Source organism: Bombyx mandarina, chromosome 12 (assembly GCF_030267445.1).
Source record: "Bombyx mandarina strain Sakado chromosome 12, ASM3026744v2".
Taxonomy (NCBI): domain Eukaryota; kingdom Metazoa; phylum Arthropoda; class Insecta; order Lepidoptera; family Bombycidae; genus Bombyx; species Bombyx mandarina.
Window position 1 is genome coordinate 2,729,879 of NC_143219.1, and position 20,108 is coordinate 2,749,986.

At 36.6% G+C, this 20,108-nt stretch overlaps 1 protein-coding gene across 1 annotated transcript in view; it reads right to left on the reverse strand.

The window, feature by feature from the left end:
* The window catches only part of ds (dachsous cadherin-related 1), a 339,468-nt gene extending 320,620 nt beyond the window's left edge, over positions 1-18,848 (reverse strand). The window contains exons 1-2 of the mRNA XM_028174914.2: positions 18,656-18,848; positions 8,175-9,921 (exon numbers count right to left, since the gene is read on the reverse strand). Of these exons, the coding sequence (XP_028030715.2) occupies positions 8,175-9,878 (1,704 nt within the window). The 5' untranslated portion in view covers positions 9,879-9,921; positions 18,656-18,848. The remainder of the gene's footprint in view (positions 1-8,174; positions 9,922-18,655) is intronic.
* Between the last annotated feature and the right edge of the window lie 1,260 nt (positions 18,849-20,108).

Sequence of the window (20,108 nt, forward strand, 5' to 3'; positions counted from 1 at the left end):
TACTAGAATAGTCAACCCGTGACGCTTGCCGTTCCGAAATATTGCTAAGGGATTAAATTTAAATATCGTCATTAGCACACGCTCAATAAATACGTTTATAAAAGGTACAGAAGATTACAAGGAAACGGCTTCATAAAAATGTACAGATAACTACTAAAACTGCAATTACTCTATTAAGTTCATACAGTCGATTCTAGCATCCCTAGGCCTCCACAAAAAAAACAAATATATGTGAAGCAACTGTGGGAATGCATCTGGTAATGCAATCTTTTTGCTCCGTATCAACCGACCGAGTTTAAAATGTACTTGAACAGAAATAGCTAGGAACGAACGCTCTATAAAGTGGGTGCAAATGAGCATACAACTCGTCGAGATAAATTATTAGTATCAATACTTTAAGATTTTCATAGAACAAAATAATACGTTCAACGCAGATTGAAACAGGACTTTTAATGCGTAACATAACCAAGAAGAAAACAAATTATTTTGACAAAAATACAACAGGTTGTCCCAACTTTGTATGAACCGTCAACTTGCTCTGCACATTGTCATCATCAATGAACAATTAATTGTAGATGTATATTATGTAATAGTGATCGAATGTAAATCAAAATTATTACATACCGAAAATCTCTCATAGAGCCCGATGTATTTGCAAAATGAACCGAAGAATAAATATAATTTGTATAATTATTACTGATAGAGCGTATAGTAAGGCGGCACAGGTCGTCGTACAATACGGCTTGAAGGGTTGCATCATCTGTTGTACTATCCAATTGAGAATTAGTGTATGTGGTGGCATTCACATGGCGATGTCTATGGGTCCTCGTCTAACCACGCAGTCATTTAACCAGATACTCAGCGAACTTGTTCAGACACTAATAAAAAAAAAAAAATCAAAACCTATCGTTGTAAGATGTGCCGTCAAGTCGTGATCGCTGGTATGGCAAAATTTTGTTTCTTTTTAACGAAGGCCAAAGAACTTACACGATCTTTATGAAGTTACAAACCTTTAATGAATTTAAAAGCGATAAATCTGTTTCATCAATGTGTTTTTGATGAAGGTATTTTGATGAATTCCGGTATCGGACTATTTAAATAACGAATTTCATTGGGTCCTTGCTTACAGAGCTTTATTGAACCGCAAGTACTCCCAAATAAACCGAATAGTATCTAGAAGGCTTTAATTAGAAAATGATTCAGATGCGATTTCCAAGTCAGTGCCTGATGTGACACCTAGATATTTTACCTCGTTAGAAACAGTAATTTCAGGCCCATTCAGTACCATCGCATATTTTTGTTGTATTTTCTAGCATATCTTTATTAGCCATAAGAATATCACGGCAACTGTGATATTCTTATGCCTAACAAAGAGTTGGTAGGCATTGCACCATCCCTTTGCCTGATCTAGAGTAATTTAGATCAGACTGGATATGGTCCAAGAGAATTAACCAGACTCAATACTAAACGATCATCGTTCTCAAGAATGTAATATAATCCGATATTTAATTACAGAACGAATCAAAAACAAAACAGCAACAATAAAGCAAAAAAATATTCCGCCTTATGGAGGGCGATTTCGGAATATAGGGTAGTTTTAATTGAATAATTACTCAAATTTACTAGTGGTAGGACCTCTTGTGAGTCCGCGCGGGTATGTACCACCACCCTGCCTATTTCTACCGTAAAGCAGTAATGCGTTTCTGTTTGAAGGGTGGGGCAGCCGTTGTAACTATACGTGAGATCTTAGAACTTACATCTCAAGATGGGTGGCGCATTTACGTTGTAGACGTCTATGGGCTCCAGTAACCACTTAACACCAGGTGGGTTGTGAGCTCGTCCACTCATCTAAGCAAAAAAAAATTGACGATTATTAAAATCACTCGATACGTCCGTCCATCTGATATTTTCAACGAACAATAAAAATATTACGTAAAGAAACAACCAGCAGATAAATAGAACAAACAGCAGATATAAATTAAATAGCCTTATGGCTGCTATATTACATGCAACGTTTAAGTTAACATTATTTATTTACAATAAGCTTATTAAGACAATCAACGTTAGATAACGCGTTACGCTGTGATTACATTCGTTCGCGTGTTAATCACGTGCAAATCTATGCGTTCGAGTACTTTCATTGCAACGAAAGAGAAAATAAGTGAAATGCGATCATGGACATATTAATTGATGGGTGTGTTGTTTGTTTAACCTTAGACAACAGTACCTATATGAACGTTGAGAGGAAGATCAAAACGTGCACAGTTTGGCACTAAACAAAGACTTTAAGCTATCGTTGTATCAGAATAAGCACGCCCAGACCTTGAATACCAAATACGTATATATTAAACAAATATACCAATTCTGACCAGTGAATAGGTCCCGATCTCTGATTACAGTTAGTAAGAGCCCGATTTAAAGATGGTATGTACTTATCTTTTTTTTTATTGCTTAGACGGATGGACGAGCTCACAGCCCACCTGGTGTTATGTGGTTACTGGAGCTCATAGACATCTACAACGTAAATGCGCCGCCCACCTTGAGAAATAAGTTCTAAGGTCTCAGTATAGTTACAACAGCTGCTCCACCCTTCAAACCGAAACGCATTACTGCTTCACGGCAGAAACAGGCAAGGCGATGGTACCTACCCGTACGAACTCAAGGGCTCTTATCACCATTAAGTAACCTTACCTAATCTAGAACTTCAATGCATCACTAGCAAATAAAAATAAAAAAAACGGTGGTATTAACCACTGTAGGCTCAGTACCAATCCCGTCACCACTTATAACGTTTTAATTATAAGAAAAACAAATCATAAAAACTAGATGCTAAAACAGATTAACAAAAAAAAGAGGCGACGATTAATTGCTTTCTTATAACGAAAAAGCAAATGGATACATATGATACGACGAAGTCAATATATTTTTTCAACTAAAGACAATCAATGCTTTTTTTTTGAATCTTTAAGCGAATAGCATACGCCGGTCCGGTCTCGTAAATTAGATCCGTTACATAATTAGCGAGTTCGCGTGACCGCAGACCATAAGCGGACTTGTCCCCGGGCTGTTTAGTACCTATTTAGGTGTATATCCATCCGATTTATTGAACCCCGTTTCCAATATAGAATCAATACGGACATGATTTGTGAAATTATCGATGTGATTTTAATATTTCATTTAGCGTGTCCGACATGATGTAGGTAACACACAACGCTTGCATTAATTGTCTTTATGTTTAATATTCAAATGAATTTACGTTCGTGTTAGTCAGAGTTGATATCGCATTACGTGTGCTAACCTGGACGATTGAAGTTATTTTTCGTTTTAATGAATTATCTAACGCGGCTGCTAAAATTTGACACCCTAACTGATTTATTTGACAGTTCGTTTATAATTTAAAACAGCAGTTCGTTATAGCAGCTATTTAAAAAAATGTATTATTTATAGCGTTAACAGTGTCGCCTGTTGACATTTAAATATGGCACTCACGCTATTTCACTTGCGAGCATGCTCAACACATTTCGTCTTTATTAGGAACTAGAGGTCCCGCAGTAGTCGAAATTCGACTATAACTAATTGGAATTGTAAGTTTGTACACTATTATGATTGTATTTTATACTTCTATAATCACAAATTTCGCCAAGACTACACTATAAAAAATATTAACAAAGACAAACAATATTTAATCTATTCTCAATTTGACAACAGACTTCAAGAACAAAAGTTTGACAATAAATAGTATGCATGCGTGTGTGTGTCAAATACATGGTATGTAGTGTGTGTAATGTTTTCTTTATTGATTTAATGTTTATGCATTATTTAAAAAAAATATTAGCATTGTGCACTTCTTCTCTATATTCTCTATAAGTGTGGAAAATTTCATACTCCTCCGTCCGCGCAATTTTCGTAAAAAGGGATACAAAGTTTTTGCTTCACGTATTAATATATTAGGAATAACAGTATGTATCGAAGCAGGTTTTGACCTCAATTTATAGTTTCGAAAAACTCTACTAGCTCTTTGACAGTTTCAATAATCGCACGTACTCGAAAAGTACTATATTATTAATTTCAATATTCATTTATATACTAATCAAAAATAAAAGAAAAAATAACAATTTAAATTATTATATACGAAATCTTAGTTTGTCTCATTCACGTAATAAAAAACTTCTAAAAATCAAAACGTTGTCAGTGTAAATATAACGTATAGTTATTTTTTTAACACGCTTTCAACATGAAGCTTCATAAAAAAAAATTAATAAAATTGCATGATAATACAATGAAAACAATGATACCAAGGAGTTGATAGCCAAGAAGATAGAAGGCGATTAGCCGGAACCTCCAATAACTAAACGCATCAAGCTTTAGCTCATCAAAAGCGTCCTCCCGATCAAGCATTTATTTTATATTTATATGCTAAATTAAGTTCTTCAAAGCTTTATTTATATTACCACTCTCAAGCTTGCCACCTCTAGGATAAATATCCCTGTTGCCTGTCTAACATTATATACACCTGGAATTTATTATTTTGTATTTATATATGTATATTGTTTCTATTCACGATCGGCAATAAAGTATATGCCGCCGTAGTCTCTGCTCTGTGTTGTTTCAAAACTGGCTTTTTGTGAACGTTTAATAGCGGTACTTAACCTCTGTTAAAAGCCTCTGCACATGGGACCATGCGAACATAGCCAAATTACGAATGTACGGTGGACGCATTCAGAATACTTAATCGGGGTGCGAATGACAAATTTTAAAATTTAAATATTCAGTGTGGCGGATCATTAGCTTCTAATGTTACGTATTTGACATTAAACTGATGCGAAATAATCGACGTAAGCGGACATGTATAAAAGATGGGTTAGTTTGAATTTTAAGACGCAAAACGTTCTATTTATTTCGATGATTATAATGCATTAGAAAACAATAACACAATGATATCCACGAGTCGTAAAGTTAGAAGCCAAGTATTTAGAGTTTAAAACGTGTCTCTATCTGATAGAAATTTATCAACATTTTCAATAATATGAATCATGTTTGCATTTAATTAAACGATTAACCTGGCAGGGTAGCTCGATCGACAAAACCCGTCCTTAAGTTAGAGACCTGTGAGCTTACCTACTTGCCCGGTTACGCTGGCATAATCTCTAGGTTAGCTGCTTAGGTAGGAATAAAAAAAGTCATAACTTTTTTTTATTGCTTAGATGGATGGATGACATCACAGCCCACCTGGTGTTAAGTGGTTACTGGAGCCCATAGACACCTACAAAGTAAATGCGCCACCAAAACTCGAGATATAAGTTCTAAGGTCAAACCGAAACGCATTGCTACCTATGTGGTACCTACCCGTGCGGACTCACAAGAGGTCCTACCACCAGTAACTAGATACATAACTAGATAGATACATACTCATAAGACATGAGATACATAACATAATTAAATCTTTTCTCTTTTATATATTATTCGAATGTGAGCTCTTAAAAGTTAGTCATGAAAGTCGGGGCCCCGTGAGTTGTAAGTCCGGCCCTGCTTTAGTCGTGAGATCGTGACACAGCGCCGGCAGCAGGTGACGAAAAATCAGAACAATTGAATTGTTTCTATTGCCGCTATTATGGATTTGTGTACGTCGTCTAACCGATTGAAACATTCTGTAAATGTCGAGCTTAAAGTTTAAGTACAGCCCCGTATATGTTAAGTTGAATATGTTTGACTTATTATTGAAATGTTCTTAGCTTAGAATTTGCGGTGATGTCTTTATTTGTTAGTTGCATGGAATACGTAAATTTGCATTACTATTTTAATCATTTAATTTTAATAATCCTTTTTTTTTACTAAGGTATTATTAAAAGATTAAGAAATGTTTATAAAATCTACAAAATACGAATATTTATATAATAACTGAATATTGAGTCGATATTTTTCTTCTTGTCCTCATCCTGCTGAGTGAGATTGGCGCAACATGTCCTTTTATCCCATTGAGGATTATCATACGTCTTCGCTGCACTCGCACCCTCCTCTCAAATATCCTCTTAACACTATCCCTCCAAGTATTTTAGAACGCCCACTTCCCACATTACCGTCCACTTATAGCCAACCCTGGATCTCTTTGGCCACAATACTGAATCGTTATAAATCGTTTATATCGTTATATATACGATATATATATAAATATTATAACAATTATTATTAAAAGTCTGGTTGCGTACATGAGTACGTTTATGTCATTGTATTGACAAATCGATTTAGGTGTAATATTAATTTAGATGATCTAAATATCGTATTAAACCACATTATATTAGTTATACAGAACATTATAGAGAACACAACAATTTTATTGAAGCACATTAATAGTACTAGCGCTAGGTAATTAGAAGTTTTAGCCGACTTCAAAAAAGGAGGAGGTTCTCAATTAGACTGTATGTTTTTTTATTTTATTGTTTGTTACCTCATAGCTTTTGCCTGGGTAAATCGATTTTGATGATTCTTTTTTTATTAGAAAGCTAACGCTTCCCGTGTGGTCCCATTTAGTCCAGATCTGATAATGGTATTCATGAGAAAACCATATAAGTCTTAAAATTGCATTAAGTACGTACGCGACAAATAGATGAATAACAGAATAACTCAATATCACGCCAACCGATTTTGATGATTATTGTTTTTAGTGTATATTTATTTGTTTTGGAATATCTTTTTGTTTCTATTTAAATTCGGTTTTTTTTAAAGCATGTCTATTTACAATTACTAGTGGCCCTTCAGTACTCGAAATTCGACTATAATTAATTGAAACTATAAGTTTGTGCTCTATTATGATTCTATTATCAAAAACTCTTAAACTTCTATAATCACAGATTCGTCAAGACTAAACTTTAGACAAATATTAATAAAGGCAAAAAATAATTAATCCTCTCTCAATTTGACCACAGATTATAAGTAATAAGATTAGTTTGACAAAAAACAAATAGTATGCATGCGTGTGTGTGTCAAATACATGGTAGTGTGTTTTTTTATTCATTTTATAGTATTTTTTATGCATAAAATAAAAAAATTATTAAGATTCTGCATTTCTTTTCTATATTCTCTATAAGTGTGAGAAATTTCATACTCTTCCGTCCGCGCAATTTTCGTAAAAAGGGATACAAAGTTTTTGCTTCACGTATTAATATACAGATTCAATATAATCTTGAGGACGTGTGCAAGGCAAACTTCGATTACATTACATTTTTTTAATTAAACTTCATTCCCCGGCTCGTTTTATTTTTAAATACCGACCCATAGTTCGCACATAGCGTAGCCGTAACACTCGAGGCCTGGGGCCGGAGCGGCGCTGGGGACGCACTGTTTAATTTTCAATTTAGATCGCAATTTGCGATGCGGCTCGCCCCACGCCCAAACTTGCATCAACCAAATAGATTTATGTACTTCACTTACGAGAGAATATAATATATTAAAAATTAAGCTGCCAAGTTGAAAAGAAACGTGCTCCTCGGGAGAATGACCGAGTCGAAGGTTTCAACAATTTAACGAAGGTTGTAACAATTTCGTCAGACGGTGAGATAAGCGAAATTGATCTGTCCTTTGACTAATTGGTGTTTTCACGAAGGCACATCTTTATGAATGCAGTTTAAATTTTAATTAAAGTTTTTTTTTTTTTGTACATGTGTAATTTGAAGAGTGCCGTGTCGTGTGATTCAATTAGACCCGTAATCATAATGGCGTTTATAAATTTTGTAAAACCATGATCTATAACGTGCATCCATAGAAAAAGCTTTTTTTCTCAGCCCACCGACGTCCACTGCTGGATATAGGCCACTCCCAAGCCTCGCCACAAAGACCGGTCCGCCTGCATCCAGCATAAAAAAATAGGTTGTCTGTAAAGTCGGCTTACTGACGATAGTTAAACGTGACAACGTCATAAGAAAATACTGATGGAATGGTTTCATTTTTTTTTTTAAATTAGTTTTTTTCGCGGAGACAAGGTTTAACGCGGAGGCCGATTGTTCCTCTTTGTAGCTCGTTGCGCGCTCTCGCTTACACTTCAAGCCTTAAATGGAGAAAAAAACGCCTCAGAGCGAGGTAACGCCGCAAGAGTCAAGTTTTTTCGTGCGTGCAGCCGGTTCCATCGAATTATAAGACGTTGTCACGTCAAAAAAAGCATAAGAACATAAAAATAGTACCTTTAATATGCAGCTGCCCACAGCTTCGCTCTCTGGCACGGTGACGTTGTAGAATGACTGGTCGAAGATCGGCTCGTTGTCGTTCACATCCAGGACGGTGATGAGCAGCGTTGCGGTCGAAGACAGCGGAGGGTTGCCGCGGTCCCTCGCCACCACCGTCAAACGAGGCATCGGGTTCGTCTCGCAATCGACTCGTGACCGAGTCGTGACCAACCCTGAGCGCTCGTCAATCGAAAACCAATCCGATTGGGGTGTCGCCAACAAACTGTACCTAATCTCCGAGTTTTCGCCTTCGTCGGCATCAGAAGCGGACACTTGAACCACCGGCGTACCCGGAGCGGCGGCTTCCGGGACGCTCGCTTTGTATTCGGATTCAACAAAAGCGGGCGCATTATCGTTCACATCCGTCACTCGAAGCGAGATTATCCGAGACGCGTGCAGCGGAGGCGAACCTTTGTCCGTCGCGACAACGTTCAGTGTGTAGGAGGATCGAGATTCGCGATCCAATGGTAGCGCGACCACGACCAAATAGATTATGTTATCGTGCGTACGCAAATCAAAGTGACCGTCACCTCCACTCAAAGTCACATTCACGTTCGAATATTCTGTCTTAGAGTCGGGATCGTGGACGGATATCCTCGCGACGAACTCATCTAATTGGGCGGACTCTGATATTTTCGGAGTGGCGTCGTCACTTAAGAATATCACGTCTATAGTAGGCTGATTATCGTTCACGTCCGTCACTCTTATGGAAACAAACGCGGTGGTCTCTAATGGCTGGAGGCCTTTGTCTCTGGCGACCACCACCAATTCGTGCAGATCTTTGGTCTCAAAATCCAGTGCCTTGTTTACAGTGATCTCGCCTGTTTCCGGATCGATTTTAAAATTGTTCTCTTTATCACTCTGTCGCCTGTTTATTGAGTACTCGATGAGACCGTTATCGCCTGCGTCAGAATCGGTGGCGGACACTTTAAGCACCGCGGTCCCGACTGTCGCGTTTTCCGGTATGGTAGCCGAGTAAACACTCTCAGCGAACACCGGGGGATTATCGTTCACGTCCAATATCGTAATGTTCACTGTCATTGTGCCCCGCAGCGGTGGGGTGCCACCGTCCAACGCCTCTATAACTAACTGATAATGATCGGTCGTTTCCCTATCGAGAAATCCGTTGATTTGCAAATCTAAATACAGCACGCCGTCTCGTTCCCTGTGCGAAGACAGCCTAAACGCGTTATCTGTATTTCCAGACACTATATTGTACCGTTGCGTGTTGAAAGTCCCTAAATCTTGATCCCTGGCCGGATTAAGTTTCCTTTTCACGTCCCTGGGAGTGTTCTCTGAGAACTCAACGTTCATTACGGCTGCAGGGAAGACGGGAGCGTTGTCGTTCTCGTCGAGGACGCGGACGACAACTCTGATGTTGTCTCCAGAGGCGGGGATGGCGACGAGCGCGTAATGGTCCCGGTGCTCGCGGTCAAGGGGGGCTCGGGTGCGAATTTCGCCCGTATGGGGATCTACGCGTAAGTCGTCATTGACGGCGCTGCCGGGTACGGGGACGATGGTGTAGGGCGGCGCCGCGTCGGGCAGCTCGTCGCCGAGGTGGCCCACGAGGGTGTCGGCACGTGCGTTCTCTCGCACGGCGAACTCGCGCACGTGCTCGCTTGCCACCGCCGCGACCATCGCCAGCAACACGACGCGCCACATCGCGCCCTGCTCCCACTCACCGCACACACATTGTCACACACACCTGGAAACAAGAGAACCAAGATTACACCAACCGCGCACAGAAGCAATCAGGAGACTCGTTCTATAAAACAATGAAATTTATCGATCCAGCTACATTATTAAAGAACACAGATTTCAACATAAGATTGTTAACAATTTGCCTAAAAATACCATTAACAGATTTCAAACTTGCTTCTACGAGTATCTACACGATCCATATAAATAAATAAAATTTTAATGTGTCTCTTTGATTTTAAAATAAAGGTTGTTTTAAAAAATCAGTCCAAGTCTGTGTATTTATGCATTTTGACGACCAAACTAATTTTCATGGTTCTCTTTGACATTTTATTAAAATTATTCTGTATATTAATTCGAGAAATATTTAGGGTTCCTCGGGGAACACGTTCGACATACTATCATTGACCGGGTTCTTACTAGGACTTTCATATTTCATAAGTTCCCTAATCTACTTTGTGCTTAGTGCGAGCTTTTTAACTAGCGGTAAACGAAGTGAATCTGTTCCAACTCCATACAAATTTGGCCCTCAAGACTTCGTACCACCATAGTTGTCCCAGCAGACTTTAGCTAAATTTTAATTAAAAATCTTTATTAAGAGGCCAATTTTTTCTATGGCACAAGACGGGTGCATGACTCACGATCCATCCACTGTTACTACAAGAGCCCATTGACCTCACACAGTGATATATGAGGCTAAAGTCTCAACCGTATCGTATAGTAAATGCCCCACCCTTTAAACCGACTTCTAAAGCTCATGTAGATTAAATAATTATGTAAAAAGACACAAAGAAATTAATCTTGACAAGCTGGATAAAGAAAGTCACGAATAAATTGGCCCTCAGAGATTTTCTGTACTAGACTAAAGCCAAGCCGCGCCTTTAAAGGGCGTCACACACGGGGAAGATACTATAATAATATATTTTATCTTAACATACAATATCTCTCGCTATACATTTTGTATGAGCTATCCTCCTCCGTGCGTCGTATTCCTCAGTTCTGAGGGTCGTGACCTTTACTGAGCACTTTTGTTAGGATGTTCCTCCATTCACTCCTGTCCTCCGCGCAGTGGATAGCGACATTGATGCTGGATTCCAAAGTCGTCTTAGTCTGATCGGACCAGCGCATGGGACTACGCCCCCTAGGCATCTTTCCTTCACTTTGCCGGTGACGAGAAGTCTTTCGAGCTGAGCTATCATGAGCTATCATACATCGTTAATAATAATAATATATATTTGATAGTTCCTGGTGGTAGGACCTCTTGTGAGTCCGCACAGGTAGGTACCACCACCCTGCCTATTTATGCCGTGAAGCAGTAATACATTTCGGTTTGAAGGGTGGGGCAGCCGTTGTAACTATACTAAGACCTTAGAACTTATATCCCAAGGTGGGTGGCACATTTGCGTTCTAGATGTCTATGGGCTGCAGTAACAACTTAACACCAGGTGGGCTGGGAGCTCGCCCACCCATCTAAGCAATATAAATTTAAAAAAAATACGAAATGTAAAGCGATATTGTATGTTCAGATAAAATATTACAGTAGATATCTTCGCCGTGTGTGACGCCCTTAATGCCTCCGGTGAGATATACACTTTATTAATAAGAATTTTTAGACAGCCCTGCCTTTGTGCTCTTATCAAAAACAGCTACATCCGCAGGTAAAAACTGTAGGCGGATATCCCAAACCTCTATCTTCATGATATATTCTTAACATAATATTATCATCAGTCTGTACTATTAAAGAACTGTAGCAGAGTTATGTTTGAATATTTTTTTCGAATTTATTTATTTATTTCATCTACTCCAGATTTGGCATCCATATTACATTCATTAACAATAACATCTCACATAAAATACCAAAATTAAATAAAAAACAATAACTGCAATTTCAGAATAAAATAATAACAATTTATAATTTAATAAAACAAAAAATAAAAATGAATGTCAAAACTTAACCTAAAAGTTGGTTTAGATTCAGAGTGCTCTACATACACATATGTCCAGTGTTGCATTTTTTATCTATTTTTGTCATTACCAGGGCTATGGTTACCAAGATAATGTAAGTATCTTACTGGTGGTGGGACCTCTTGTGAGTCCGCACGGGTAGATACCACCACCCCGCCTATTTCTGCCGTGAAGCAATAATGCGTTTCGGTTTGAATGGTGGGGCAGCCGTTGAAACTATACTGAGACCTCAGAATTCATATCTCAAGGTGGGGGGCTGCATTTGCGTTGTAGATGTCCATGAGCTCCAATAACCACTTAACACCAGGTGGGCTGTGAGCTCTTCCACCCATATAAGCAATAAAAAAAAAAAAAAAAAAAGACCACGCACCATAAACATTAACAAAAGCAAAAATTAAGTGACCCCTTCACACTCATAAGCTAGACCTCGTGAGAGAGAGATGGGCAGTCTTTTCATGGTGCTCATGCAGTGCGACGTCACGCCGCGCGCTTATTCACAAACACTACACCAGCGTAACGTGTGAATGTGTTGAACGCGAACTACATAGTAGGCGTAGTGGGGGTGTCCGGTTATTTTCGTTACGGAATTTCTTGATTCAGTCGCCGCGCTCAAGGCCCGCGATAGAAGCTAAATAGCTTAAAAAAGTATCTAATCCATAATTCCTATCCCACCGCGTCGCATTAGAAATAAGTAGGGAGGTACAACCCGCACTGCCTGTGCGATTGCCAATCAGCACTCTCATCAGGAACTACAAACGCAAATTGAATTTATAGAAAAAGTAATTAAAACCCCGATACGCGCTATGATTTTTTAAATACATCTTCCTTTTTCCGAAGCGACATACATTATCTCAACAACATTTCCTGTGCGGCATAACTGTAATTTTAAATTTATATTTCTCGCCTTCAATGAAATGTATACGCTATTAATCACAAATAATTGATTGAGATGTAGTTTTATTACTAAATTTCAATTCTAAATGTATATTTAAACTGTGATACGGTTTGCTTTTAAAACAAACGCAACATTGAAACCTAAACTAAAATAATTAAATTAATAAATTTGGAATTTGTACACATTTTTAATATTGTTGTTTTTAATTTCATGTGCCATATAAGTGACCTGGAATACTTTATTAATGTTATTACCCACTAGCAGATACTTTTCCTAACAAATCAAAAATGTAAATTTATTCAACGCGATAAATTCAAATAACAATAACAAAACAAACAAACGCAACATTCAAACCTAAACTAAAATAATTAAATAAACAAATTTAGAATTTATACACGTTTTTAATATTGTTTTTTTTTTTAATTTCACGTACCATATAATTGACTTGAAACGCTTTAAGGATCTTATTGCCCACTAGCAGATACTTTTCCTAAGAAATCAAAAATGTAAATTTATTCAACGCGACAAATTCAAATAACAATTGCTTATTATCATCTGATCTTTGGTTATTGCCTACAGAAAGATAGTTACAAAGTTTGAAATCATTAATATTGAATTGTACTAGAATACAAAAGTTATTTTTAAATTCATTGTTCCAATATATTATTTAACACATTGTTAATGATAATAACCTAAAATGACTTAAATTTTTTAGGTAATTATTGATGAGCTCTTAATATTTTAGTATTAGGTACCTGACACTAAAACATAAACCTTCTCTAAAGCGCTAATACACCTGTGCCAAAGTTCATTAAAGTCGGACGAATGCTTTACGAAAATATAGCCAATATAATAAGGATCATACATTTTTAGTTATAAAAAAAAAACAAAACAAAATGAACAAAGGACATGCAAAAAAAACTATTATCTTCGGAAAGGCATATTTAAAAAAAAGGGGACCGTTATAATCCCACAGTCAACAGTTATCTCATTTTAATAAATATTGAAGAATTTAAACTTCAGTTAAATGTAGACAATTAAATTGGTGGATAATTAAAAACGATAATATAATATCACGCGCATACCACTAACAATGAAGAGCCAAAGACATTATTTCTAAATCGTCTCTAATCATAAATAAAAAAACAATCTTCAAACGATTCAATATTTTAAAATACTCTTTCATTTCTCTCGACACACATATACTACTTATTACGACGAGAATCTTTAGGAAAGGCAGCAGCAGTATTCTAAACTAAGTAGTGTCAAAAACTCCGCGCATGCGTGCTTCGGTCGCATCAAAAATTCTAAAATACGTCCCCAACACTCGCTATGTGAGATCTTGCGATGAGTTATAAGCAAGTCTTCGCACTGAGCCGGTCACCGGTGGAATTCTTAAATTTCGGTTATGGTGTTTTTACGTGTGTGGCTCTGTGTCTTTGAGCGAAACCTGACCGTCTGGGCGACCGGCCGTCCTCGGATTTAATCATTTAACTTGCCGTATTTTAACGTAGTAGCATCGATTGTGTTATTTCGGCTAATTCTGTATCGTTGTGCTTTTGATTAAATTATGATTTAAAAAAAAAACTTTTTTAACGTCATCCTGATTACAGAGAGAGAGAGAGTGTGTTCTTTATTGTACACCAAAAAAAAAATAAACAATGCGATACATTAAATACAAAAAAGTACAATTGGCGGTCTTATCGCCAAGAGCAACCTCTTCCAGACAATCATCAGGTCGACAAGAATCTTTCGGAAACAAATTACGGGCGGTGTACATATACGCACATACACATATACATTCAAATACACAATGTAATAACTACAATTTAAACACGGTTTTTTTTGAGCATTTGCAATATTTATCGGAACCTATAACCTTATCGAAAATATTATAAAACTGATACAAAATTGAAGTCTCATATGCTTTGGTAGAACAACTGCATGAATAACTTGTAAATTAAGGGTGGTAATAGTATATTCAGTACTAGGGAAGGCGATTTCGTTCATTGAACTATTGAAAATCCTATAAAGAATGTAATATGACTTGTAATGAAGTAATTTTTGTTGAAATTTATTTCATTTTACTTTTTTTTTAAAGCCAACCGTCAGTTACTGCAAAAGCAAGTAGGTACTTCACCTTACTATCAGGTAGGTCCTCATTGGCCATAAAAATCCCTTTGCCTTCTGTGAAATGATACAATTAAAACTAACGACAGTAAATTAATTTGGCGGCAACATTTTTAAAACGTCTTTTTATCTCTTTATTCACTTTCATAATTACATTGAGTAAGTCATTTTAGAGAATTTCATTTGAATGAAAATTAAATTGTTATTTGAAATGAGCTTCGTATTGTGTGATTATCGAAAACTATCAAAATATTGCACGGGCTCAACCTAAAACTCTGAGCCTGTTTAAAATTAAAAAAAACTTACATCTATGCATACTTGAATTATTTTTTATGTTTGAGAGATTACTGGTGACCTGGAGGCCTTGCCAGTTTTACCAGGGCAGGTGGGCGAGCAAGGGCTCAGCCAGGAGGGATGGGATTTGCTAAAAACTACCCGAGCGCCTCCAAAGGAGACCTAACAACTCAAGAGCAATTGCTTCGCGAATGAATCTACTACCGGATCGGAATCGCGACCCGCTGAGAAGATCCGGCGAGAAACTCAGCGAGCTGATATTTAGGTTAGGTTTGTTTGAATTCTAAATTGAGTCGACTATTATCAAAGCCGGCAATGTGACTTTTGGACAATTATTGGTAAATCAGAAAAACGAATTATTGACTTTGTATTCCATTGGCAGTCACAAAACTCTTCTGAGCGACATCTTAGATAAATAACAGGTTAAGTATTAACCTTTATTTAATGCAGGTTTGAATCGTATTCTTTGAAGGAGACGATTATATTCAAATCAATCTGTATCGCCATATCAATAACATTTTTTTGTCCAAATACACAGATTGCCACCTTTGATAATAGACGACTCAATTATCGGCGCTCATTTACAAAAAAAAAACTTCATTACCGAGAACTGATCATCACCTACTTTCACACGTGAAACAAAACTGCAGCTATCTGATTAAAATTCTGATACAACAACTCTCTAGTCCTTTGAATTGAAAGCTTCGAGAATGCGGCAGAATGGTGGTAACCGTCCAGCCTCACAGCATGCCTTAACACCGGCATGAGAATGCTAAAGCTTAGCTACTTATTTCAGCTAACGCCGTCACGCCAACAAGAATGGAACAATGCGTGCTTTAGTTAAATAGCGCTATATATTTATAAGGCCAAGGGCAACACGGTTGCCGGACACTGGATACCTTGATAATCGTATTAGTCGGGAATATTTTGCTGGCTACGAAAACCAATACGATTGTGAGTGATCAACATTAACAACTTAATATCTTCAAAGATAATGTAACGAAGGATATCTGATTGGATGCGCTCAGATTTGATTGAAAAACTCCTAAATAATTATGATTTTATTTCATTTATCGAAGTTGTCGTGGCTTAAAGGATAATATAATAAATAGGAATAGGAATGAATAGAATAATATAATAAATAGGATAATAAAAGATGCCTTGTGTAAATGTACCGAGCGATGCAATTATATCAGTATTCAAATCTTACAGGCAGGTATAATTTTTTTCTAATATTATAAATACGTATCTACTTAACAGATGTTGCGAAATTAATACCATGGTAAAGAAATAAAATCGTGTATTAAAAATCAAACCCGCAAAAGCGACATGCGTAATGACATACGTCACTAAACAATTGAGATAGACCTGGAGTCTCAAAGTGGCTGGCGGAATTCACGTTAATGTCTATGGGCTCCGAGAATCCCTTAAAACCAGATGAGCCGCGAGTTCATAAAAAATCGTTTTTCATAATATTGTTAACAATTGATTGTGTTACATATTTCGGTAATATATAAATAAATATAATGTTAAATATATTAATGTTATTATATTCAATATAATATCAATATAATATTCAATCAATCAGAAGTAGTTAAACTTTAATAACCCTATACGAACATAGTACATTGTCTAGTTTGTTTCAAAATCGCGTTCAAAAAAGCATTGCAATTCGATAAATTTTAGAATTATATACCTAAATACTAGAGCATTAATTCAACACCCATATTATTAAAATACCAATTGAAATTAGTTCTTGCTTACAAGAAAATAAATATGTGTATTTTTAATTTTTTTATTGAATTGTAAAGAATATTTTTCCGAATCATTTGCGCGGTTTTAAATAAAAATAAAACCTTTAAATTGACATAAGCTTTACTTCTAATGAATTTTTCGTTTGATACAGCTGATCACATTTTACGTTACATAATTTTGTATTTATTCTAAAAGACTTATTAAAATTCTTTGCTATAAATGCCTAACCAATTTGCCTTAGATATTAATCGAATATTGTTATAGTAATGTTACAGTGAAACTAAAATATGAATGTGTGTTAATTTAAAGTTATGAAAGTTGTAAAAACCCAAAATATGGTTAACTATAAGCAATATCTGTATATTGGTATACGTATTAATGGCTCAGCGTATTTCCAACGGTTCAGACAGAGGGGGCTAACATCCAACTGTAGATCCCTGTAGATCCCCCTAATATATTACCGAATGTTAACGGTTTTCAAGCGATTTGGTATTTACAAATAAAGAAAAAATTGCTAATCCAAAAATTTTCAGTGATGTAAATTATGAGAAACTTAATAATAAAGTTTAAGAAGTAATAGAAATGTTTAAATATAAGTACTTAGAATCTCATTTCCTTGTCAAGTAATACATAGTACGTATTTTAAAAGATCCTACACTATGTATATACAATATTTTTATTTATTTATTTATTTAAAAGCCTCAGTTTTGGCTTTATGCGTCAAATAGACGGCTGCATTCCGCCTAAGACCTAGACCTATGTGCCAATCTACGCTAAGTTACAAAGTAACTGCCGCTATAATTAATAAATTTATTAAAATTGCTAAACATCGAAAACCTTTCAATATGCCGTTAGCGAAACCCTAATAGTACTATAAATTATACAAAAAATATATGTATCCGAACTGAACCGGGAGAGGCGAGCGTCGCTTTGCATTGAATGCGCTTTAATCGAAAGCTTAAAGCTCCCGACGGTTAACATACGAATACTTCTTTTTACATGTCGGTTACATTTCGAGAAAATTATTCATCAAACATACTAATACCGTACTATGAATGGACTAATCAAATATACGTTGGGCGGATACTTTCAAATAAGTACTAAATATAAATTATTTGAAAACAATTTTTAAGTAGCTTAGTACTTAGAAAGGAATTTAATTTAAATGGGTTTTGACGATTTTTTTTACGATTCAATACTTTTATTTATTAACCCACTGAAAAAGATAGAACACCGTTGGAATAGTTACCAGATCTAAATCTATGAATACAGGCACACCTGGTGATATGTTTAGGCGATCAGAGGAATGGGGAAGTAATAGACGCACCTAAAAACGGTATTAGGAGGTGTCAATACATACATATGACCTGGAGTTGAAAAAGATTACTTTTAACATACCATCACACTTTTTTATGCCGTATATGACTTAAATAATGCTATCTCTATATCTATATTATTTGATACGTTATTTTGTATACAAAAATAAAATTCTATTAATAAGATAACGCGCACAGGATAACGCAGAAAACGTTTCTTTCCAAATTCAAAAGCAAAGTTGATTGACATTTTCGAGCATTATCATACTAATTGAAATTCCAAGAAGACTTCTGAATTAAACATAACACGGGACTACCGCATAAACACTAACAGCATGCCTACATTCTAACCGATGATAAGCGAATAAACCGGGTCGAATACGAACCTCCGAAAATCAATGGACACAGAACACACACAAACATAAACTGATATTAGTATTTATTATATTTAAACACAATTTTAGCACAGCACTGCAATCCCGCAAATACTTTTCAGAATTTTATGGGTGTCTTTTTTTTTGGATAGCCCGTCGTAGACGCGTGCAGCCTTGATCGGAGGCTGCGTGGGGACTGAAGTTGTGTCTAACGGGGAGGCTCCCCGCGGAACAGGTTGTGAACTGGCATACCTTTTGAGCGCCAATTTCTTTGGTTAGAACGCAACGCGGAGCCCGACGATTGATACGCGAGTTGTATTTTAACGCCTATCGAAAACTTTTATAGACAATCATAGCTTTTGCCCGCGACTTCGTCCGCGTGGAATAGTTACTTTTTGCATAACACTAAATTTTACCTGCGTAGAAAGGAAAAACAGAAAAACGATTTTGAAACATTATTTATTAGTATTCCGTTTGTATTGATATTAGCGTGATGTTACATAGCTTATAGCTTTCCTCAATAAAAGGGCTATCTAACACTGAAAGAATTTTTCAAATCGGACCAGTAGTTCCTGAGATTAGCGCGTTCAAACAAACAAACTCTTCAGCCTTATAATATTAGTATAGATTTAAAACTACACGAAGCGTCCGTGTTTTAATGTGTGCGTAATATTCTTTTGATTTCAGACATTAATCATCTTCTTCTGATTTTATATTAGTCCCAATTTTTAAGGGGGGGTTGACGTATAGTAAATAATTGAACGCAGAACTGTAAGCCAAATCCAATCACAACGCGAAACCATTGCTACTAATGGTATTGGTATCTAAAGGTGTCAGGTATTATTGCCGCGAAGCAGTCATCCATTGAAGAAAAACAGCCATTCATCATATCATTCTCCTGTCTTTCTTCCAGTCACCTGGGATCGGCGCAACATATGTTCTCCTTCCATACTCCTCTATCATACATCATTTCTTTACTCACTCCCCTCTTAGGCATGTCGTCTTTCATGATAAGCAACCATTGTACAGTACAATAGAGATTCTGAGCTCACGTGTCAAGGTGAGACGTTAGTGAATTGTTGATTATGGACTGTGAGAAGGATTTGATATCACGCGGACCGAGAACTTGCCCGCCTGTCTATAGAAATGTAATGGCAGTATTTAGGGCAATACTGACGTAATAGGTACAAGGGACTATTTTACAACAGACGGATGGCCCACACCTTCGTCTGTTGAATATGATCTAACACGCTGCAAGGTCTCCGATTGATTTGAATTTAAATATATCGCAACACATGCAAGCGCCGTGACAAGTATTAACATTGAGGCAACGGGACCCGGTTTATTTTTATAAACGTTTTTTTTTCTTTTCCTTTTTCATCTGCTATCTTTTTTCCTAGAAAAATCAAAAGGTATCCTTATTAATTTCAAACGTATAATAACGCATTAAAAAAACGTGTAATAA